Genomic DNA, 25,251 nt, shown 5'->3' on the forward strand with positions numbered 1-25,251 from the left:
CTTGTATTTCATGTGGTTATTGAACAAATAACATCTTATTTAACATGTTATGGTGTGGGGAAAAGACATTTATGTTTCCAGCTTGAATAGTTTAAATTAAATCGGGGTGTTTTTGTCTGTCGACCTTCACAACAAAAACAGAATCGGCTTTTTTCTCCCTTTTTTTTTTGCCATTGTAGAGTATTAATGGTGTGTTCAGATTTTTTATTTATAAGTTAATGTAGCAAAAGTAAAAATAAAAAAAATAAAAAAACTGCATTCAACATGTTTTAGTTAGGTAAAAGTTTAGAAGCAGCATCAGCGAAATATACTAAAACAAAAGTGTTCGTTGTGCAGGAAAACCCCTCACTATATATGTATATACAGTATATATATATATTCACACACAGCATATATTATCATGTACATGGGATAATTAGATTATTATTAATGGTGCACATGCAAGGAGCATTGTGATGTTGCACCTATGAAATCTTAAAGAGTGCTATAAGCATCTAGGAAGTAAAGCTGTGAAATTAACATTGTGGAGTAAAAAGTACAACATTAGTGGAAAGTAAAAATACTTACATTGTGATAATACACATAACTTAAGTAAATGTCCTCATCTCTAATCTGATATTAGACCAAAACAAAAATACATAAAATGTCTTGTGCCCCAGAGATTATATTTGACACAATTCTTTTATAACAGAAAGTGTATGTTGCCCTCTTGGTGGAACATATATATATATATATATATATATACATATACACTGTATATTCACATATACACAGTATATATAAACATTAAAGTACTCGTGGTCTCGTCTTCATTTTGTAATTACTTGGAAGTCACATTCTACATGTTCCTATTTTTGTACCTCTGATGCAGAAACATCAGTTATTCTTTATTCTGATTCTTTATTCTAATATCTAATATTCACAGTCTCATAAAACGACTTAGCAACTACATTTTTTTCTTTCACGTATACGAAGAAAAAAACATTTCGGAACAGCGTTGCTCTTTATTTGAAAAAAAGAAACGGTGAACACAATTAATGTTCAGTGGACATAACTTTTCCCAAATGTACACTTTATTTTAAACAAAAGTACAAAAACAAACATCAGGTATTTACAATACTTGCATGGCAATGTTCACTTTCTTTGGTCATTCTTCCAATTTTGATGGTTTCACACAAAGTAGGCAACAAATACAGCAGCTCGGAGGTCTGAGATGATCACATGCTGGATCCGGTCTTCAGCCAGACGCCGAGCCGCCGAGCGACCGGCGACTCGCAACTCAAGTCTGCAAGCAATTTAGTTTTAATCCCAGTTATTCGGTGGTTACTGGATTTGCCTACCAGGACAGTTTTTTTACAATATAAATAGAAAAAAAAGAAGAAAACAAAAACAAATTCACATAGATCACAATTAATATCCCGGTTTTGATAAGATTTCCAAATTGAGTAAAATGCTCATTAAAAAGGACCAAAATCTGTGACAGGTACAGCAGCGCACATTCCCTCGCCTTCGACCCAAATCTGACATGAAGACATGAACCCGGGTGCACGTCACAAACCGAAGCCATTACAGGTCGAGTTTTAAAAAAACAAACAAAGCAACAACAACAAAAAAAAGAAAAAATCATCCTGACGGCTACTTTGAGACAAACGCCTCGTCTTCTCTGCTCCATAACGAGGCGTCGCCACGGCAACGTGATAAACAATCGTACCTCAGCACCAACTGAGAAATCAGCTAAACAAAAAAAAGAATGAATTACTACAAACTCAAGTACGACGGCGTATTTGGGCCATTATAGGTAAAAAGAAATTATTAGGGCAATGTTCTGTGAAAAAAAAGGATAATGGAGATTATGACTTTATAATCTCAGAGAATATTCACGTTTTTATCCCTCAGAATAATGGAGATTATGACTATAGTCTCAAAGAATATTCACGTTTTTATCCCTCAGAATAATGGAGATTATGACTATAGTCTCAAAGAATATTCACGTTTGTTTTACCTCAGAATAATGGAGATTATGATTATAATCTCACAGAATATTTTATTTTCTCGTGAATTTAACACTTAATTCTCAAAAAATCTTAATTTCTTTTTTTTGAAAATATATGACTTAAATCTAGAAAATTCAGAGTTTTTCTTGGGGATATTGCCCCCTGGCTCCGTTTTTTTATTTTATTTTTTTTACCTACAATGGCGCTAACGCGCCGGCATACGTCGGACTTAAAGCCAGTGATACGAGTGGAGCGATACATTCTCTCAGTGATCTTCCTGTCGAACTTACAGCACATCTGAAGAAAGAAACAAAACATCACAGTTTTCTCTCAAAGAACAAAACAAAAACCATGTAATGCCAAAGAAATCGCTCACTTCCTGCAGCGCAAGTCACGTAACCATCTACAACTAATGCAGAGTATAACAATATACCCATAGCCCTTTCAAGAATGTCATCTCTACTTCTTCTATTATTTATTTAACATTTAATTTGAACAAAACTGAAATGAAACGTCAGAAAAGGCAAGAGGTTGTTTGACCGTGATGGCGTGAAGCTTAGAAGCGGCGGCGGTGATGATGATGGTGGTGATGATGTCACCCCCCCCCCCCCCCCCGGGGCCAAAGAGCCAAGACTAACGTGGGGGGTCGAAAGGCATCTGGTCTAGTCATAGTTCTACTTGCATCAACTAACAAAAAACAAAAAACATTTCCTCACTTTTCCCCGAATGCCGGTCTAACAAACATGAATGCTAATAGTTTACACGTGTATCAGTAGTGCAGACGACGATGTACATCACATACAGTATCCATTCATTTTTATTTTTTTAGGAATGGAGGATGGGGGGGTCGGGGAGGGAGGGGTGATGGGGGGTCGGATATGCTTTTTAGTAAAATTCTCCCTGAAACTAAATCCAAAGCGTCTTCATTCCAATGTACACTTGTTTTGTTTTTTCCCCCAAAGACGAAGGTGAAGAGAAATGTGCAAAAGTTCCACGTTCTTACTGGAAAACAAGAAGGAGAAGAGGAAGTTTTAAAAGACAGAGGACGACCTTGTACGTCTTTTATGTTTGGGGCAGAAGACGGAAACGTGTTTTCTACCTTTCACATTCCCAAAGGACGGCCGACGTCTCTCTCTACACCTCGGCTTTCTGGCTGTTCTCCTCCACCTTCTCCTCCAGCTTCTTCTCCTCCTCAGAGGAGCCGTCCTCCTTCTCGCCCGTCTTCCAGCTGCCCTGCCTGGTTACAACAACACAATTATATTAAATATTATAAACAAACTGCCCTGCCTGGTTACAACAACACAATTATACTAAATATTATAAACAAAATGCCCTGCCTGGTTACGACAACACAATTATATTAAATATTATAAACAAACTGCCCTGCCTGGTTACAACAACACAATTATATTAAATATTATAAACAAACTGCCCTGCCTGGTTACAACAACACAATTATATTAAATATTATAAACAAACTGCCCTGCCTGGTTACAACAACACAATTATATTAAATATTAGTGGTTACAACAACACATTTATATGAAATATTAAATAAACAAACTGAATGATATGATGGTGTGTTGATACGCCTGGAAAGAATAATATATGTGGTTATGTAGGACCAGACAGAGGTCTATGTAGGGGACTATGTAGGGGACTATGTAGAGGACTATGTAGGGGACTATGTAGAGGCCTTCTTCAGAGCAATGCATGATGGTAAATCCGTTGTAGTACTAGTTCTCAGGATGAATTCTGGGACACTTTGAGTCACTAAATGGATTTTTCGGCAGGACTCAGAGAGAGCAGAGAGTGATGATTCTTACTTGGACTTCTTCATGTAGACCCAGTAGGCCAAGCCTATGACCAGGGTGGCGACCAGGAGGCCGACCACGACCCCGACCACCAGCTTGGTTTGGTCGTTTCCGTCCGATTGGTCTGCAAAGACAAAAGGGGGGACGTGAGAGACCTGGAGGACTCGTCGGGGTCTGAGAGTCCAGAAACAAGACCGCTTCATGTGCAGTAAAGGCAGTGATGGATGGACACATCCGCTCTGCTCATGGTCATGACTTGTTGGCTTTAAAATGTTAATGACAAGAGGTTCTTAGTTGGTCAGCCAATGGGATTATGGGTAATGTTGACATTTAGTCAGGATGCTGGTCGCCACACTCTTCTTATTCCTTCATTTCTCCTTTTTATCAAAGCAATCTGTCTAAAGAATAAATATGTAATCAACAGCCTTCGTTCAGTGAGCAACATTTGATTCCCCCATAGTCTTTACTCCTCCTCCTCCCTCCTCCTCCTCCCTCCTCCTCCTCCCTCCCCCTCCTCCTCCTCCTCCCTCCCATCCTTACAAACAAGAAGACCGCTACAACTTACCTTGTTTATCCATTCTCACCTCCTCAATTACTGAAATCAGATATAAAATAAAAATTAACTTCCAACCAAAAAGAAAAAAAACAAGCTTGATGTCCAGGAAAATAAATGAATAAATAAATACCACTCTACCGACTCTATTCTACTTTTTGCATGCAAGTAAGAAGGAACCAGATTAAATCCAGCATCCCAACACACACAGACACACAGACACACACACACACACACACACACACACACACACACACACACACACACACCACTGAGTGATGAGGAGGTTAAAGAGATGAAAATGCTGCCTCAAACACGCAGGAATGAGAAAGCCAACAGCGATATTAACGCTCAGCTATGTGTTTAAAAGTGGTAATAACATGCATTTGTAGTATATATATATATATATATATATATATATATATATATATATATATATATATATATGTAGTATTCTGACAGCAGTGAGGTGTTAAGTTAGGAGAAACGGGACGATATCGGAGTGTAGCAGGATAAAAAACATAGATAATCTTAAATATCGTCTTTAAAAATCCATCTAGCTGATTTACAAAAAATACAGGATATAGAACTACAGTATTTAATGTATTTCTCCTTTATTTGTGATCATTATTTATCTTCTTACTGAAGATAATCGTCCCATGCCTTCTAGTAAGTCATTAAATCTTCCTAAATACCTCAAGGCAAAAAGTGCTGATTGAAATACTGTATTTATACATCGTGTTCGTGTTATCTGGACTCAAATTTTGGATTAAAGTAACTTGGGTTTATTGGGATTATACAAAGGTATAATAATAAAGGTCCTATAATCCACTGATAGAAGTACACACCTGCTAAATCAACATTACATAAAGTCAACATGCAGACAAGAACAGTTAGTGGAAAAACATCCTCGAAGTCGGATCGCCGAGTTAGTTCAGGAAAAAAAGGGAAGTGGAGAGAGAGAGAGACGAGAGGATGCCACCTCAGCTGCCGCCGCCACCGCCGCCATGTACTTACAGGACGAGACGTTGATGGTCCTGGTGTCGGCGCCGAACTCGTTGGACACCATGCAGGAGACGGTCAGGTTGGCCTTCGGCACCACCGTGATCTTGTGAGTTATCTTTCCGCCGGCGGAGGAAGTCTCGTCAAACTGGGAGAAAGAAACCCCACAAACGTTAGAGTTCACAAATGTGGCTTCAAACTAAAGAAAAGGAAGTGTGCTTTCTTCACCACTAGGGGGTGATGTTGCATTGATGTAGCAGCATGTGTGTGTGTCTCGGCTATAGACGAGTCTGAGAGGAAAAACCATAGACACAAAGAGGAACCGCCAACACCCCTCTTCAAGCTTTAGGTGCTCCAGAGCATGTTGTGAGCACCCGTCAGAGAGCAATGACATCATCATCTCTGTGAGCAGTGACATCATCGGCTCTGTGACAAAGGCTTTACAGGACGAGGTGAGAGGAGGGGGAAATAAACTTTCACTTGTAGAAATGCATCGTCCTCCCGGTGAGAGAGTTCTGTTCACGTTTGAGATCAAATAAATGATCTTCATGACGGTCATTGTGTTTGAGCCTCGGAGAAATGAAGGATGTTCTCTTTGGAAACACAACGGGCGAGAAAATAGTTTAAAAAATCAATAACACATAAGCATTCAGTCGGTGGCAGGAAGCCAAACACAAACTGTTTTCGGGATCTTCCTCAAACGACGATGAGGAGGAGGAAACTAAAACAGACGTCCTCTTTGTTAAGTCAAAAATCGTCACATCTGATATTCCTCCCACCTCGATTTTGAGAGGAAATAACATATTATATATTTAAACAGTTGAAGAGCGTCTCGGCGGTTCATCTTCGCTGACTCGAGGAGGCGGCGACGGCGTCCAGCTGTTCGCTGTTATTTTCAGGAGCTGTTTGATGAACAAACACTAAATATCACACGGTGGTGTATCTCTGTGTGGAGCCAAATGCTACTTTATATTAGAAGTGGATGTTGTCATGGTGACGCCACCCCATTGGTTACTATGGTTTTGAAGCCTTGACTTCAGCATTTTGGCTTTTGACTTTTTGCAACCAGTGAAGGACGTGACCATATTTGGATTGTTGGAGGAGCGATGGGTGGATCTGATGAACACAACCTTACTGGATCTGGATCCATGTGGATTCTGATGTGAAACTGCTAACAAAGTTAGCTTCATAATTCAAGGTCAACTTTACAGCTAAGTGTTAAAGTCATCTTAGTAGCTAACTAGCATTGGTAGCATGGTAGCGACCTGTCAATCAGCAGGTAAGCCCCGCCCCCTAAAGCATCCCCTGCTTTCTGGTCTGGTGGACTCTAAATGGACCATAATGTACTAAATGAACATCATGCTGGATTGAAGAAGACTTGAAACTAGAGATTGAGACCATGAAGTCATGTTTTAGTCGTGTGCGTACCGAGGTGCCGTTGATGCTCCAGGAAACCGCCGGCTTCGGAGAACCTTCGACCTCACAGATCAGGACTTCGTGGCTGCCATCTTCGCCGCGCTTCTTGGACAGCCGCTTGATAACCGGAGCGCCTGCAAACAGGACAGAACTCTTCAGATACACCCGAATTGGGAAATAAGGGTTTTAACCACTCTCAGTGTCTGTGTGGACCGAGTAGCCCGTTAGCTTAGCATAAAGACTGGAACTGAATCGGGAAACCTGATGAAATGTGCTAACTAGCATCTCTGAAGCTCACTTACTAACGAATCATATTTTGATTAATCCGTACCAAAAAATTATACATTGTGGTTGTGAGTAACTCACTGGGTGATCTCTGCTGGTTGCCTGGCAACCCCCTCATCGAACCACATTCTGTACGAATATTTAATAAATGAACTTGTGAACTCTTTCGCCGTGTTTCCAGCAGCTAATCGAATCTGGCAGCAGCTTCGTAGTTGCCGCACAGACGTGAGAGTTGTATTAAAAAGTCTCCGACAAAGTCGAGCCCTCTCACCTTCGACGACCAGCTCAAAGGAAGCCTTCCGGCTGAGCAGCCCCATCGTCACCTCGCACTCGTAGCGGCCGGAGTCGGCGTAAGTCAGCTCGCCGAACTTGGGCTCTTTGTCCAGTTTAACGCTGTCCTGAAAATTAAAAAAAAGACACCAGCACAGTCAATAACAAACCCCTCACACCTTCTTTTTTTTTGCTTCAGGCTTTGTTGTATAAAAGATTGCTTTTACCTTTGTCCAGGAGACCTTGGAGTCTCCGGAGGCATTAATCCGGAGATTTAGCACCAAGTCGTCACTGGTGCTCCTGACGATATCTCCAGAGGGGCTTAAATTGATGTCCAGGTCTAAGAGGAGAGAGAGACGGTGAGCTGATGTTCGGAGGCCTGACGAGGGTCCAAACATTCCTGTTGTTAACCACGCAACCCTGCACCCGGCTCACTGCTTCTTAGACACTCCACAGAACAGTGAGACAGGTGGTGGGTGGAGAGACAGGCCGGGACATGAGCGTCATGTAGTTTGTGACTGCTTTTTATATAATCTTTAAATGTAGATCTCTTTAATGCTATGAGTAGCATCTTCCCATCTTTTTTATTTTATTATTATTCATTTATTTTTAATATTTTTTGTTTGTATGTGTGTTTCTGTTAAATGTCTAAATTGTGTTTTTATTGTATTAATGTTCGAAAACGAGATCTCAAAGGGTTGCTTCCTAATAAAGAGTTTAAAAAAACAAAAATAAAGATGTAATAAAATAAATAAACATTTGTTTTGCTCTCTTACAGTTGACGGCGATTTCCACGGACGCCACCATCGTCGGGTCGTCGACGAGGGAGCACTTGTACTCGCCGGCGTGGTCGCGTGACACGTTGGTGATGGTGTACGTGTCGCCGTTCTCCACCTTGACCAGCTCGCCCTTCAAAAAGATAATCACACAACCGGTTAGCTGGATGTGAATAGATTCAACATACAACAACACACACACAATAGAATCATAGTTCACTGAGCAATGAAAGTCTTATTTTGAAGTTTCCCTTCACACAGTGACCTCAAATAAAAAATACTAAAATATATACTAAAGACTTACGGCGGCGTGTTGAGGCCACTATAGGAAGAAAAGAAGGTAAGAAAAAAACAAAACACGGAGCCGAGAGAGGGGGGCAATATTCAGAGAAAAGTCCTTAGGATGATGATGTTGATGCTTATTGTTGCTTTTATTTATATGAGGCAAAACTGTCATCTTATGGGTGTTTATTGATCGGGCGGTTGGGCTAAGATGCTAGCGGTAGTTTTCACTTGTTGTCATAGCAACGGCAAACATCCGGTGTAAGCGGAGCCAAGCAACTTGTTTATATCAGCTTTATATAAATGTGAATATAAACCAAAAGAAAACGGAGGCAAGAGAGGGGGCAATATTCTATATTATATAATAAAGTTGCAAATTTAGAAATTGTAAATCTGAAGACATGGAGTAGATATGAAGACATGGAGTAAATCTGAAGATATGGAGTAGATATGAAGACATGGAGTAAATATGAAGATATTGAGTAAATCTGAAGACATGGAGTAGATATGAAGACATGGAGTAAATATGAAGACATGGAGTAAATCTGAAGATATGGATATAAATATAAGCGTGCTGATGTTTGAGTGGGTGTCGGCGAGCGTACCTTGAGGTGGAAGTTGTAGGTGCTGGGAGGCGGGTTTCCGTCCGCCACGCACTTCAGGGTCACGTTGTCGCCCTCGACCAGAGGCTCCTGAGCCGAGACCAGCAGGACCACGTTCTCCGTGGAGTCTGTGCAGAAGGAAACAGGAAACGGGAGGTCAAGTCTGACGTCCACGCGAGGGCGGCGGCGGCTTTAAGTCGGTCATGGTGGAGACTCTACAGTCATATTCTCTGGAGGCGCCGGACCAAAGAATCCTTTTCAAAGCTCAATATTTCTGCTCCGTCTGAGACGAACTCTTCACATGGTGGTGAGAAAGTGTTCCGGCACTGATAAGTTTCAGCACTGAGGAGCCGACTTCACTGTTTATTAATGCTGCGTTCAGGATAAATCCCACTACAAAGCTACACAACGCACTTGGTTTTTTAAAAACTTGCTGTTATTGTAGGTTTTTTTGGGGCCTTGAAGCACAAAGAATGACATGTAAAGAAAACGGTTAACATGAGACAGTCGGTCTCTGCTGGTTGAGAGGTTTGAGGGTCGGGAGCTGCTGATGTTGTTATCGTCCTCAGGGGAGGAAACACTTCCATGAAACAGCTAGTGTTACCTTTAACTCTGTTTTAGTCATTCAGGTCATGTCGTTTGAAGAAGATCACATTAGAAACGTGACTCCTTAAATAACTGAAGCTCAGAAAACTGTCCAGTGTGTCAATATTTCAAAAAACATGTTAAAAAAAAACATTTGAAAAATGTAATGATGAAATAATTCAATGAAATATTTAAAACAGCATTAAATCCAAAAAGTGTTCAAATAGAATACAAAGTTTTTAAGAATTCAATCTGGCTACCAGTATATATATATATATACACAACACACTGTTGCCCATAAAGTTGGAATAATTTGAAAATGTCTTGTCTTTAAAAGCACCAAACAAATGTCACCTGGCTGATTGATCCACATCATTTAATCCTTGCATCTGATCAAAGTGATCACTGATGCATTTAAATGGGAATAAACAGAAGATACAAACAAAATGTTCCAACTTTATGGGCAACAAAATGACAAAATGTCAAGTGATTCCAGGATGTTTTAGAGCCCGTTTAAGAAGCACATTTTGATGATTAGCAGGATAATATTGTGAATTGAGGAACTCACAGGTGATGGTGAAGGACTCCGGAGAGGAAACCAGATCTGAACCCCCGGGGGGCTGAGCGCTGCAGGTGAACTTGGCATCAGTGTCCTCCTTCTGGGCGGAGTAATCCAGCGTGGAGGTGGTGGTGGAGAGGCCGGTGACGGGGTCCACCAGGACCGAGGACTGGATCGAGATACCTGGAAAGGAAAACCAACAACTCGCAATTCATCATCGTCCCAGTCGGAAATAATAAACACCCCCGTGAATGGAATGTTCCTGAATGTCAGCACTCCTAAGAGTTTACAATCATACGCACCTTTCCCGGCGGCCAGAGGTGCGTTGTTCTTCAGCCACGTGATCTTTGCAGCTGGATTGGCATCTTTTGCAACACACGTTCCAAGCTGTGGGACAAAAAAAAATAAAAAATCATGAGTGGCCAATAAATCTGCTTTTTTTTTAACGACCAAACATCTAAGAAAATTAGCTCTTTTTTTTATTCCTCATTCCCGGCATTTGACGACCAAGACGTTTTCTACGCAACGGACCATGAAATGCCCAAAGCATTTCTAAAGCCCCTCAGATCCTCTGGGTATTTTAATTGCAGAAAGGAGGGGGGGTTCTGCTCCTTGCTAATTCATGAGAAGCACTTCAAAGAACTCATTACTGTAGTAACATGGCCTCCGCTGTGCCTCCAGATACCTCGGCTCAAGTGAGGGGATTTCCCTTGATGGCTCGCTGCTTTAAAATACTGTAGGTATAAGCAATGTTTATCATTAAAAACCCACCTTAGTAAGTTTGCCAATCTCCAGTTCCTCCGCTTTGTCAGAAATCTCCGGGACTGCCGGCGTCTCTGCAGTACAGAAAAAAAGGGAAAAAGTCTTAATTAAGAAACAAGGTGATTTGTGTGCTGCACGTCCGTCACTGCGGCTCTTTAACTGGAGCGAGTGATTTTACACTAATTGTTGTTTATTCTGTAAACATCTGTTGTACTTCTGATCCCTCCTCAGTGTCTCCCTGAGGGTTCGTCCTTTATTTTCCTGTTAAAAGTGCCTTTCAAGAGTTTTTTTTACTTTCTCAATGGAGGGTCACGGGTGTCGTTTGCTGCTTCGTAAAGCTGCTTGAGGGAAATTTGTGATTTGGTGTAGGCTTGGACAGTATTCCAGTATCGCGGTAAACCTATGCGACGTGTTGTCATGACAGGCAGACGCCACCAGAGGGCGTCTCTACAGTGGAACAGGCAGCTGAGCTCAGAAAGATGGAGACTCAGTGTTCTTTTGTTGCCTTAAAAAGCTGATTGTTTATAGTCGGCACATCAGTTTTTTGTAGGTTGTTCCTTCCTTTTAATCCATCCAGTCTTAATGTTATCTGGCGTAAATGTCTTTTAATTTATCCAATCAGCTGATATTCGTCTGAGATAGATTGATCGGTGGCATCTCTGATTAGGATCCTAAGATGACGCATTGATTCTTAATCTTCAATACTCGTTTGCTTCCATGCCTGCTTTTTAATTAGCTCTGAAGGATCATTTGTGTGGGCGTGTCCAGGCGTGTCGCCGGGTGCCGTGGGGCTCGGCCTCAAGGAGATTGCCGTGGCGCATCCTGTAATATCTATATATATAATGTCAGGAAGGTATGTAAACAACCCTGAATTGTACTCACTGTAGATGACGACGTTGACGGGATACTCGGCGATGTCGGAGTCGGCCACCACCATGCAGGTGAAGGTGCGCTGGTCGGCCAGATTGGCCTCGGAGAGCAGCAGGCTGGAGTTTCCTGCCATGTTCACTCGGCCCTTGTACTCGTCGGTGGCGCTGACGGAGACGTTCTGGTGTTTCCGCTTGACCAGCAGGTCTCCGGCAAGTCCCTCGCCTTTGTCCTGGAAGAGCAGAGTGCACTTGTTACATGACCTGTCACGCTGGGGAGGGGGGAGGGGTCTATTGACCTCCTGTGGTGACTTACATATTTCCATTTGGTGATGAGCACGTCCTCTATTTTGCCGTCGTTGCACGGGATCTCCAGCGTCTCCCCATACCGGCCGATAACCGTCTCCAAAGCGCTGACTGCGAAAAAAGAGAAAAAAAAGACACAACTTTTCAATTTCAGAAGGAGCTAATCTGGTCAGTCGCAAAACAGCATGACATCTTTTTCTTTTTACTGCAAATTGAAATCCGTTATAATTGCTCCACTCTCTCTCTGACTGACGTTTATCAATACCACTCAGTGTTCTCCGTACTACATACACTTTCTATAGAGTCCTGCTAACTTTACAACCCCCTTTTGTTAAATAAAAAATCCCCCTTTCCTGCCCTACATTGCCATGGAGACAAAGTGCTTAAAAGGGGAGGGGAGGGGGGGTAGGGATGGGAGAAGAGTCTCAATGGGCTGCGATGAGGGGTTAGAGCCAGAGGGCTCCAGGGAGGAAGAGGCTGCCACGGCTGCCCGACTCAAAATGAGATGCTGCTCCCCTTTCTTTTTTTTGGGTATTCAGATTCAGCATGTCAGACCTCTCTCTCTCTCTCTCTCTCTTCCGAGTTCAAGCTAAGTTAACGCACGAACAAACGCGAGACGAAAGATCTGACAGCTGAAATCCAAAACAGCTCATCAGCTGTTCAGTAAAGTGTGAGAGAACAAAGCCAAACACACCGGCTTCCAATCCAACCGAAATCAGCGACGAGTAATGTTTGTTGATTTTTTTAGGTAAAAAAATAAATAAATTCAAAAACAATGACGACGCTGGACTGTTCTGCGTGCACTTGCCCCTGAAATTGTGCAATTATATTCATGCACAACAACAAAACGGCTGCAAATGGTGTTTTCTGCACAGCGAGTTTTGTGGACTCGCTCTCCCTCTCAACTTCCTTTCGAGTGGTGCAAAGACGGGGGGCCTAATTTTTTTTTTGTGCACGACACTCATTTGAATCCCATTTGATACTTCTTCTATGGTTACCATTGTCTGCAACAACAACTGGGACACTGAAGGCATCATTTGCACAGTCACTTGTGAGGACAAACGCCGGCTTCTTGCTCCGGCTGTTTGTTTGCTTTTCCCGACGTGTTGAAACAAAACACCATCTTGTCAAGTGGCATAGTCACATCGAGAAACTCGTTCCCGAAACACTTACACACTCTTATAGAGAGGAAAAAAATAATACCTGAATTACAAGTACAATGTTTGTCAGTTTAAAAGATAATTCAAGTCAAGAAAGTCGCACTATGTGGTACGAAAGATACTTCGCTAAAGAGCATTGTCTTTATAATCAAGTATTTTCGCAGCCTTTAATACTTTGACTAGTATCAGACTGTGAAAATACGTAAATCGGAAAGATGACGCTGGATAAAACTAAATCAGGTAAGATAACGTTACATTTGTGGATGGAACATAGCTGAGTTAGCTAACTAGCTAGCCAAGCTAATGAGAAAAGAGACGTAGCTCATGCTAAGTGATACTGCAACAAAATGTGACTTTCTTGATGTGTAAAAGAAGCTTTTATAAACTGTCAAACATCGTACAACAGCTTCAGCCTCGGCTGAAACCAGTCCGACGTCTTCCTGACACACACACACACACACACACTCTTTCTCTCAAACACTTTGTCACTCATCTTTACGAGCCGTCACCTCGGCAACCAAACCGAGTCTGACACTGAACCAACCGGAGTCAGTAAAAGCTGTCAGTAAAGTCAATAGAGTGAGCACATGACAAACAACAGACGTTGTAATAAAATTTTTCTACTCTGCTTCTCGTTCATCTCCGCTGAAAGTCATTTCCTGCTGCTGATGTCACTCATGTGACCGTCCGGCCCCCGCGGCCACTTAATATGATATACTCGTTTCTCTAGGATGAGGAGATGGATGTTGATTATGGATCTGTTAGCTTAGCCGGGCTCAATGACTGGAAACAGCTAGCTGGCTCTGTGCAAAGGTGACAAAACTCACAAACTGTACAAGTAGTCTCGTATTTATGCTAAGCTAAGCTAACGATCTCCTAGCAGACCTAGACATCTAAAGCTCACTTCATTTGTACAAGTAGTCTCGTATTTATGCTAAGCTAACGATCTCCTAGCAGACCTTGACATCTAAAGCTCACTTCATTTGTACAAGTAGTCTCGTATTTATGCTAAGCTAACGATCTCCTAGCAGACCTAGACATCCAAAGCTCACTTCATTTGTACAAGTAGTCTCGTATTTATGCTAAGCTAAGTTAACGATCTCCTAGCTGTACCTACACATCTACGGCACAAATCGGTGTGATATCCAACTTCTCAAAAGCGAATTCGTTTCCAAATATGTTGTTTCTTTTAATAAGTTTCAATCTTTTTTTGTGGATATTATCGAAACAAAACCAAGGAGCTAATTAGGGGTTATCACCGGTAACTCGTTTGTTATGACATCAATATAAAATTAGAGACATCGGGCCGTTAACAATACGGAGACGAGGAAAAAACAAAATATAAACAAAATGGAACAAAAGGGCACACCCATATACGATACAATTCCTGCATTAAAGGCTCGTTGACGTCCAACAGCGACACAAGAGAAAATAAATAAGCACATTTCAACCGCTGGCAGTTTTTGTTACCAGGCATTCTTAACCAAACAGCAGCTCTGTTACCCTTCAACCGCACTGTAATTAAAACCATTGATTCCTCTTATTATCCACTGAAAGGATTCATTGTGCATCGATAGATCGGTCGCAATTTATTTTACGTTGCTCAGTCAAATGTCACCTAGCACTTTGAATGCGACAATATCGGATTTTATCGGGTTATATCATGAATATCTTCACAGGAGTGACTTGAAAAAGGCCGTTTAGCTCGCTATCATGGTGGAGAAGTTAAAAATAAGAAAAATATATTGAATATATTTATTTGTCCTTTATGGAGGAGACCTTGTGAATCTATTAGGAGGAGGAGGCAAGTTAATGAGCTCTCTCTGTGTGAAGCATCCATCCACAATCCAATAAAAACCTGCTACGGTTCACATTCAGTCACTTTCTTCGTGGTCGAGGAACCGATCGAATACGTTTCGGGATCCGGCTGCAGTTCTTTTTATTTATTTATTTTTTAGCTTCAAACTTCCTGCACAACCTGCTTGGCCTCAAATCTCCAAAAATGTTAAGTAACAGTTCTACTCGGGAGTCAGAAAAGGTTATCTTCACTTCCTGTATAATAGACTCTTTGCATTTCACATTCAAAATAGGCATCTTTGAATATTCAAATAAGCCTCTCTGAGAACTTTAAAGAGATTCTGCATTGAGAAAAATAAAAGGGTTTTATCGGTGCAGATTAGCGCGTCGCACAATGAGAATGAATCACACGTGTTGAGTTACAGAAGACAAAGCTCCCGCTGCTAGCCACGATAAGGTAATCCTTCGCCACAAAAGTAGTGAGAAAACACACACAACACACACACGATGCATTAAAGAAAATGATCGCCAACAAAGGGTCGAACCCACGTTTTGTTTGCTTTACTTCCTGCCGTCGTGTGTCGTAAACCGTAATAATAGATGCAATAGGCTACATTCGCTTTTTTTTCCTTTTCTTCTGACCGGCAACCCAATCGCTAGAAAAGCGGGAAAAGTGGGAACTACTTTCTTGGCCAACAAACTGGGCTTCAGCATTTTGATGACGCAAGTCGTTGTTGTTCACAATGTGTCGTCATTGCTTGTTGTAACATTACTAATGTTTTGGAGAGAGACGATATAAAAGGATTTTATCGGATCAGGATAAAAAAACAACTCGCAATGAGTTTCATTATAGCTTTCTGTCATTGTAGATACAACGATTCTACAATTGTTTCTTTAATTAATCCTTTATGCAATCTTATTTAAGATGATTTGATTGTTGTTCACCAAAACAAAATATGTGAATTACTTCGGTGAGGATCAAACTATTACAAAACTCCAATAACTAGGTATAAATAGGTTTATTTGGATTAGAGCTGCGTAAAACAACAATAACAGATCCAGATCGGATGAAAACCCGATCTGGATCCACTCCAAACAGAAATGAGCTGACTTCTGATGTTTATGAGCAATTATCATTTTAAAAAAACCTTTAAAAAGTAGAAGAATCAAGATTCAAAAATATGATTTGGCTCTCCAGGCAGCATCTCGGGGTTAAGCATCACTACATTCCTACAGTCTTTACAAATTTATTGGCACTTTAGCGCCTTGAACTCAAAAATAGCTTCGCTCGCTGGGTTTCATGTGAGTTTCTCTATAAACTTATAAATAAAAAAAGCAGAGTTCTCATACTGGACAGAAAAAAAAACATTGGTAAATCAAGTAATAGGCGAGTGACAGCGACGGGAGGCAGCGCCACAGGAGACGCTTTCATGTTGCTGATTAAGGCGCCTCTATCCCCGAGAAGAGACAGGTGACGACAGCTCAGATATAAGCTCGCCAGGGAAATCAGCTACCTCGTCTCCGGATCCACGCTTGCCGGCGTACGCCCGCTTTATGTGTGTGTGTGTGTGTGTGTCACCGACCCTCCCCCCCAAAAAAAGTATTAAGTGCTGAAAATGAGGACGGTTTCGCCGTGAACGGAGCTCCCCCATGGCGAATGTCCACAAAGACTCCATGGCAAATAGCCTCGACTTTCGTGGGCGGCGAGTGGAGCCGACAGAACCGCTTCAACTCAGATCAATAATATTTGAGGGCGAGATTCTTAAAGTGAACGGCGCTGGAGGAACCAGGAATCAAAAAAGAAGCTTCAGTGACATTCTGCCTCTCGTCCTCGTCTCTTCTTTAATAATTCAACGAGCGCTGTAACGAGGAGACATCAGAGATGCGATTCGACGTTCAATCGCCCACGAGTCCCCGTCGAGTGGGAAAGGTGCGACGTGTTTTTAACAGGTCTCACAAAGATTTTGGGAAAAAAAATTATACATGATGTTTGTCAATTTTCATCAAGACGACGCCCCTGAAAGACATAAGTGTTGTCTTCAGTTGCTGGATAAAACCCATCAGGTGATTTAACGTTATATTTGTGATGGAACGTAGCTAAGTTAGCTAGCTAGCCAGCTAGCAAGACAAGCTAACTAAACTAAATGACACTACTGAATTACAAGATACATTTCTTTAGTGTAGTGTGAAACCGCTAAGTAAGCTACGTCTCTTATCGTGCAAATCACGAACACAGCCGTTAGCTTGTCTTGCTAGCTGGCTAGCTAACTTAGCTACGTTCCATCACAAATGTAATGTTTTCTCAGCTGATGTGTTTTTATCCAGCAACTCTTTTTTATCAGTCAGTAAGAGAAAGGAGGAGTGCGAGCTGTTGTTAGCGTTATGTACGTTACATCCTGGTACCGAACACACGGGCATCGCAGAGATATACGCCGATTAATGCGACTTTTGGCGGTGTTTTGTGTAGAATTACGCATTTTCAGTCTAATATTTCAACAGCTAGACCACAAAAATCATCACAGAGCTACACAACTAAAATACATGTTTATTATCTAAAAAAATAAAGTGCCATGGTGGACACAGGAAGGGGCGGGGCTTAGCCTATTTTTCAGCTCCCTCCCTCTCTCCCCCTCTCTCTCTCTCTCCCTCCCTCCCTCCCCCCCCTCTCTATCCCTGTCACTGACAGATACCTGACAGCTCGATGACACGACGTTGCTTTCACACAGCTTCTCATTTTGTCGCCGGCTGAACCCCCGAGCCAACCTCAACACTGTGCTCTATAATTTGGGATTTTTCCCCCCGACTATGATAATTGCCTGTCACTGTTTTTACGGCATACGTCCACCGCTGAGTGACGAGGAAACGGCGTGTTGTGTGAAATAAGGCCGGTCATCATATTTCCCAAACATTACGCCTCTCTCGCGTTTACGATAACCTTTGAGCCACGCTAGCGGCGTCACAACGGCGGTCCAACAGAAACCTCCACTTTGGTGCAACCGGAAACATGCTGGAGGAGTTGTTTGATATTTGATGTAAACATTCATGGTCCCAAGAAGATAACCCCAATGAAATTGTGCCAACCCTTTTCCTCTAGTGCCACCATGAGGTTGTGGATTTAAGTAAATCTCTTTTAAATATGGATTGATTTTCATGGTCCCCAGATGATGAATCCTAATGACGTTGAAAATCTTTTAACTTTAAATCTAGTGATACATCATCAAATTAAAGATTAAATTGGTCCAATACGTTTGTTTATGACCGAATACCTGCAACAAATGATATTCCTATCAGGGATGATATAGGATTGTATTAAAAAATGCTGATTGTGGTGAATTTTCATCGGGAATATCGACACGAGTGATAAAGTCTAAACTGCTGCCCTTCAAGTCACTGCCGGTTAAAGACGCATCAAACATTTAATTTGTAAATCTGAAGATTATTTTGTCGATGAAATTTCAGAATAAAAAAATAAAATAATGGTATTTAATGGATTCACACGACAAAATAAGCAGCAAATCATCATAATTTGAGAAGATGCAACCGCAGGATTATCAAGACAGTTAACAGATAATTGTTGGAATAAACTCAGAAAGCTCAAGTCAGAAGCCGTGAGTTGACAAAAGCCACATTGTGTGAAATGAGTCGGTGAAGCCTCGTTTTTTTTTTCTGCCACGCCATCTGTTTGAGGGGCTCAAGAACGCCATCCAACACCCTAAAGACATCGCCCTGCACCTCCGTGACCTTCAGGAGGGTGTAAAGGTCGTTAAGAGGGGAACCAATCAGAGAAGAAGACCTCCTTTATGGACCGGCAGAGAAACAAAGGTTTCATTTTCTACAGTGTTGCCCACAGGCTCTTTCTCTGCAGGCCAGCTGCTGCAGCTTCTCATATTTAATACGTCATCAACTCTCTGCAGATTATTATTCTCAAGTATCATAAGAAACGTGTCATAAGTCTCACCTATATATTAGTTTTACGAGTGTGTGATATTCTCTGACATTAATATAACGCTGCGTCGATGCACGCGAGGGAAACGAGACTCGGCCGACCACTTTATCTTCACGCTAATGAAATATGTCCCAAGTGTTTCTATCCATAAAGGGGGGGGGGGGGGGTTCTCTTCTCTGATTGACTCTCTCTAAAAACGACCTTTGCACCCTCCTGAAGGTCAAAGAGGTGCAGGGAGACATCTTCAGGGTGTTGGGGAAGCTTTTTGTGCTCTTGGAACAGATGGCGAGGCAGAAAGCGAGGCTTTAAATCTCCACGCGTTGTTTCCTGTTTAAAGCAACAGTTATTACACAAAATATCATCATGAGATCGACTTTAAAGCGTGAATAAATCAATAAAATATAACAATTACAGTCATTTCCATGCACAAATGCCAAACATCTGTCGATTTTAACTTTTTTACTTAACAATACTGCTTTTAATAATAATAATAATACATTAAGATTAGCGCTGACAGTAATTTAAGTTAATTGAAATCATTCTTTCATTTGTTAAATGAATAATCTCTCTGCAAATGACTAAGGCTGCAAAGTAACGATTCCTCTGCTAATGATTTTTTCAAATAAAGTGTTTGGTTTAAGAAATACAGGAACTAACGACCATGAAAGGAGGCGGGATGACGTCTTGTTGTGTCTGTTTCTAATCACACAGAACAGAGAATCAATACGACGATACGATCAGTAAATCAACGTATCGTTTCAGCTCCGGAATCGACTTGTCTGTATTTCTGTGTTGTAAACATGTCGGGGGGGGGGGGGAGCAGGAATCATGTTGCGTTCACACACACGTGTTATTAAGTCCGAGGCCGTTAAGTAATCATGGCTCCTTCAGCTCGGCAGTAACACAGATTCATTCAGACCTGCGACGCAACCGAAACCAACAACACAACCCCCCCCCCCCAAAAAAAATCACACAGAACTCATGTTCATCTTTTGAAAGCTTAATTGCTTTTGGGTTTAAACTCCCAACTCGAATCTTAATGATGAATTAACGAGGAAGCGTTCGGAGACGAACCGGGGACCTCGACGACAAAAACAAGGCAGAACGTTTCCTGTGAATGAGCAACTAAATGAGAATGCAAAGAGCACACAGAGGGGGTAACGCTTGAGGAAATAACCCTCATCACAACTCCCCATGCCTCTGAATACCTCCATATACCTGAGCAATGAACGCCCAACCTGCCAAAATAGAGAGATAGTCTGATAGTAAGCTCTCTCTCTCCCTCAGGCAAAAACCACCATGTTGATTTGCCGCATCATGTGTGGTCAACACCTCCGGGTGGGAGCAGAGCTCATTCATAGCACCTGTTGGCCTCCCTTTGTTGCCTCGTGACTGGAAACGCCCGGCTCTCTCGGGTTTCAGGACTCGAGGAGGTCCTTCAGGTACCTGTGCAGACCTGTTAGGGGCTGAGGGATCAGGTTTCTCTGCCTCCGCCTCCCGTCAGGGATCGAGAGGACAAAGAAAGAGTCTCAAGAACGAAGACGACTTCCTCGGCGGCCGCTTCCCTAAACAAACATCAGATTCGAAGATAAACCTTTCAGGACTTATCGGTTTTAAATCAGCTTACTGTGACTGACGGGGTGAAAACGAGGTTTAATTCACCTTTTCACAAGTATTTTTGCTGTTTTCTCCACTGCTTTAAAGTGGGCGGGGCTTGGGGATTGGAAAATATGATGCACCAATCACAATTCAAAAAGCTGTAAATACGTTTTAAATGTTGCTCATTTAGTTGAGAAATGTTATCAAGAGAAACAAAGTTTACAACAGAGCTTCATTTCACTCAAAGAGTGAGACTTTCCGAGTGCATCACACCTTGTTTGCCTCCACTTCTCCGATTTCCTACAATTCCCAGAATACCTGCTGACAGTCCCCCCTGAGAAAAGGTGCACACCCTCTTCCCTCTCAGCTGCAGGTTAATTTAACACACAACAATAGAACTGGAATAATAAGCCCAAAGGAAGCGGCGAGACCTCAAAAACAACACAGGATGCCTTGTGAACCGCATTGCATTGTGGTCCGTTAGAGGACGTTTTTTCCAATTACCGATTTATTGGTTTTCACTCTGTAACGGGTAGGTCAGTGATTCTGAGGAACAGGCTTAAATTACATGATGTTCTCTCATCCATGTCATTGTGAGGCGTCGGCGTTGGACTCGTTATCCAAGGTTAGAAGAAGAAACAAGAACACACCTCACGCCGACAGGTAGCCTGATAAAACCGCGAGCCCCTCCATTGGAGACGTCCTCTGTGAATCTGAAAAGTTGTTATTGACTGAACATTCAAAGTCTTGTAGCACGATAAGAACACAAAATAAAGATTTACAGAATAGAAACTCATTTAAAAAAAACTTTGATTAGAGTTTAAATGAGATTAAAAAGAACTATTGTGAAGCGTTTTTTCAATAAATGATGTTCAACTTCCTTGAAAATCCCCGTCTCGCTCTAAAGATGCTGACAGCACAATCAAAGCAGACACTTCGGCTTTGATTTGACTTAAACTGTTCTGCAAAGCGCCAGCGAAGCAGCGCGCAGAGCCGATATCTGCAGGGGGAACGTTTTTTCTGTGGGCTGCTGGAATTAATGGGAGCATAAATAAATGTTGCCGCAAGGCTTAAGAACATATGTATATACGATTAGGAAACGGGGAAACACACCTTTTTTTATGGAGAGCAGCGGCGGCTAATGCTTTTGTGTGTGACACGTTATTGGTGGTATCCAGGAGTCGTTTTGTCAGATTTTTCTCTGAGCGAGACAGATGGGGGAAGATAAAAGCACATTACAAGGAGGGTGATTATCGCTCTAAATGACTTGCCATAAGGTTTCCTAGAAATTGATCTTGTGGCACGATCATTAGTCTTTCAAATGTTCTCCTCTATACACTCGACCACACAGGCCTCGGTTAAAAGGAAAAAAAAGTCATAAATTGCGAAAGTGGACGAGGGGACCGCTCTTAAAGACGGCGGCGTGCTGCTGCGGCCATCGGGTGCTAAGTGCACTCAGAAATCACGTCCATTATATCGTGAATTATGTATTTGAAGGGCGCGGGACCCCAAGGGGAGGGGTGGGGGTTTGGAAGATCAGGGGAAGAGCTCGCGGTCCTGACATCAAAAACGTCCACCGACAACTCCCATTAACAACGTGCCATTAAAGGTAACATTAGGCCATTAACAAAGCGCCGGCACGCTGCTTCCTGCTATCCATTAACCCTTTCCTAACACGACTCGCTGCCGAAAACGTTTGGCAATGACTTAATTCTCCTGTTTCTGGACATTAACCCGCCCAAATCTCCGGGTTGTGAATGCAGGAGACTCGGTGTGGGGGGTATCATGGTACACCAGGTATTAAGAAATGTATGATTTTCTCTACAGTCATAAATCCAGACGCTGCTCTTTCTATATGCTGCATTGATGTGATGTGTTGTAGCGACTGTGTCTCTACGGTGTAACTGGAGCTCAGAAATATTGCGACTCAGTGTTTCCATATTTTGTTGCCTTAAAAGTCTGATAGTTTATAGTTGGGGGTGTTGGATTTGGTTAATTTAGAAAAAAAGGCTAATGCTGATCGGAAGAGTCAATTAAAAGGACTTAAAATCCTCCTCCAGCATTCAACACACTTGTCCTGTAATTCATTGAGATTTCCCCCAACCTGGCAACCCCAAAGTTATTCTTATTAAAGATTTCGGAGCATTAGACCATTAGCTCATCGTTAACACTGCTAACAGCGCTAACAGTACAAACTATGGCAAACGTGCCGACAGAGCTAATGCCGTTTATCTGAGGGGAACCTGGGAAGGGGCACTACGTTTCCACGCTAACGCCATTTATGACGGTATTGACATATTGATCGATCATACGGTTGGTACCCGCTGTGTGTTTGGTCAAGAGAGAGAGTAAGATGTTCAGTGACGTTAAAGCTGTGAGTGTTTATATAACGTATAATGTCAGGAAGGTATTAAAACGCTGACGCTGCCCGGCCTCGCTGAGACTAGCGGAAGCGAACGGATTTCCACATTCAAAAAACACTCCACCACCTCTGCAAAGACAAAGCAGAATCAAGCATCCACCTCGCGTCTCTCATTACAAAACAAACAGCAGGAACTGAACCTCCATTCAATACTCAATCTTTTTCACTTCAACACCTTAAAAAGCAGCCAAAAAGAAAAGGAACCGGCTCACACGTATATTCTGCTTTTGTGTTGGAGGAGCGAAAGCTGAAGCCGAGGCCCATTAAACCTCGATTCAGATGTGCGATTAGAAGCTCATTCTCTCTTAGTTACTACCAAGTAATTTAAATGTGATAACTTTTTTTAAAAGAGCCTTCAAACTTTATTACGCCAGAGGAGCGTTTATTATCCTGCATCCGCACGCCAACCGGACCGCCTGTAATCACGGCGGATCAGCGTTCACCTCGCAGCTTCCAAAACACCTCCGAGAGACTCTTTAGGAGCGGAAGTCGTGTCTAAAGATTATCTGTCTTTTATCACAACAATATAACACATATGCCATCACAATAATGCTGATTTTAATGCATCCGACACAACTCACAATGCTTCCGTTTAGCCTCCATTGATGGTATCTGATCACACCTTTAACCTGTTACGCCCTCGCCATATTTTCAGAACAAAATGCCTAAAAAGAAGTGACGTTCCTGGTGTCTAAGGAGGGTTGGGCCCTCAGAGAATGTATTCCCAGTGTCAAACATATTGTGTCTGTTACTATACCTGAGTAAATTGGAATAAATCAAAGGAGAAATCTGAAATTTCTATCTTCGCCTACAGTTTTCCCATATTTGACAGAGGATAACACCATGCTAACAAGGATTCCAGGCCTAAAGATGCCACTGATCACTTTCAGCGACTCCTTGACTACAAATGTACCAAATTTGATAGAGTTTGAGCAAAGGGCAAAGCCTCCACAAAGGTTTTAGTGAGGCGGTTGTCCCGTTTTGTTTTTTTTAGTGGACTAACATGGCTGTAGTTTGTTCGGCCCTTCGATGGGCCGATCGGACTTAACAGGTTAATGTTTTCTTTTCTTTCCTGGCATGTTGAGGCAAAGATACGGCCGGATACAGATTCTCCTCCAGCGAAATCACCGGGAACTATAATCAACCCCTGATTAACATAATTGAATGAAAGTTTACAGCCTAATCAAATGAACGTAAAGGGTTAAAGAGGTGCAAGTAAGCAGATGGTCGACGCGTCCAGATGGAGCCTCCGACGGTGAGTCATGCTCCCCGCCTGATGAACGGTGCCCTTTGAATTACTGAGGTTTTGAACTGATCCCCATAAATCTGATTTCAAGAAGTGAATCCTCCAAGTTGTTATAAACCTTTTGGGGTTTTTTCTCTCCTCCTCCCTCCATGTGCAGATAGATGCGTTAATAGGCAGCTTTGAAATATTCCTGGCACATTCAAAACAACCTTCTTGACATCAAAGTGCTCGTCGTTTCACCCGAGTCTCAGAGAGAGAGAGAGAGAGAGAGAGAGAGAGAGAGAGTATCACATCGGGCCGGAGGCATCGGTTTTATGCAAATAGGCCGTGAACCTGAAGGAGCAGGTCTGACTTCCAACGTGTCTGATTAGAGATTGAACGTCGTTTGTAATCGATTTTATCTGCAGAACCAACGTCAGCAAAAAATAAAAGAGACGGATTAATCCATCGGCAGGAAACACAAATCGACAAATAAACGTTATCTTTTCTCCCTAAGTTAATTGATTTAATCAGTGAAGTGGAGGGAAATGAGCAACAGCTTGTTTTTTGTTTTTTTATGAAGTCAATAACTTCCCATTACAAACCCTCATAACGATGTTAAAACATTAGCTGATGTCTTCAAATGTCTTACTTCGTCTGACCGACTGAAAATATTAATTTCACTGAGATACAAAAGAGAGAAAAGCAGCGAATCCTCATCTGGGTTGAACTCAAAGCTGGTTGACATTTTAATTAAAAAAAAGAAGTATCACTAACTGTTTTGGCTCTTAATCGATTAATGAGCGTTTTTTTTAATAAAGTAGAAATGTCAAAACACTTTTCTCTGTTTTATAACTTTGTTGGCGTGAACATGTGACGGGCATTTCCTCTTCGTGTTCTGACAGACATGACGGCTGAACCAGTAATGAAGATAATTGTTAGCTGCAGCTCGAGCCAAGGCATGCTGCCAAACCCTCATGCTCAACATATATATATATATATATATATATATATATATATATATATATAT

The 25,251-nt window shown here is 42.0% G+C and overlaps 1 protein-coding gene across 3 annotated transcripts in view; it reads right to left on the reverse strand.

Moving 5' to 3' along the window:
• Window positions 1–1,051: 1,051 nt before the first annotated feature.
• LOC311019319 (CD166 antigen homolog A-like) overlaps window positions 1,052–25,251 on the reverse strand; it is a 35,565-nt gene continuing 11,365 nt past the window's right edge. Inside the window, exons 2-17 of one of the 3 annotated variants that reach the window (XR_014597794.1) lie at window positions 12,083–12,183; window positions 11,783–11,999; window positions 10,910–10,974; window positions 10,441–10,525; window positions 10,148–10,321; window positions 8,998–9,122; window positions 8,111–8,243; window positions 7,562–7,674; window positions 7,336–7,462; window positions 6,792–6,913; window positions 5,379–5,511; window positions 4,374–4,403; window positions 3,821–3,932; window positions 3,094–3,231; window positions 2,003–2,996; window positions 1,052–1,891 (exon numbers count right to left, since the gene is read on the reverse strand). Coding sequence is in view for 1 of the 3 variants with exons in the window: in XM_084018645.1 (XP_083874771.1) it covers window positions 3,129–3,231; window positions 3,821–3,932; window positions 4,374–4,403; window positions 5,379–5,511; window positions 6,792–6,913; window positions 7,336–7,462; window positions 7,562–7,674; window positions 8,111–8,243; window positions 8,998–9,122; window positions 10,148–10,321; window positions 10,441–10,525; window positions 10,910–10,974; window positions 11,783–11,999; window positions 12,083–12,183 (1,640 nt within the window). In the remaining 2 variants the exon portion in view is untranslated. Of the gene's footprint in view, window positions 2,997–3,093; window positions 3,232–3,820; window positions 3,933–4,373; window positions 4,404–5,378; window positions 5,512–6,791; window positions 6,914–7,335; window positions 7,463–7,561; window positions 7,675–8,110; window positions 8,244–8,997; window positions 9,123–10,147; window positions 10,322–10,440; window positions 10,526–10,909; window positions 10,975–11,782; window positions 12,000–12,082; window positions 12,184–25,251 lie in introns of all 3 variants that reach the window. The other 2 variants (XR_014597795.1, XM_084018645.1) reach the window with 2 other exon arrangements.

The sequence above is a fragment of the Eutrigla gurnardus genome (genome assembly GCF_963514095.1).
Source record: "Eutrigla gurnardus genome assembly, chromosome: 10".
Classification (NCBI taxonomy): Eukaryota; Metazoa; Chordata; class Actinopteri; order Perciformes; family Triglidae; genus Eutrigla; species Eutrigla gurnardus.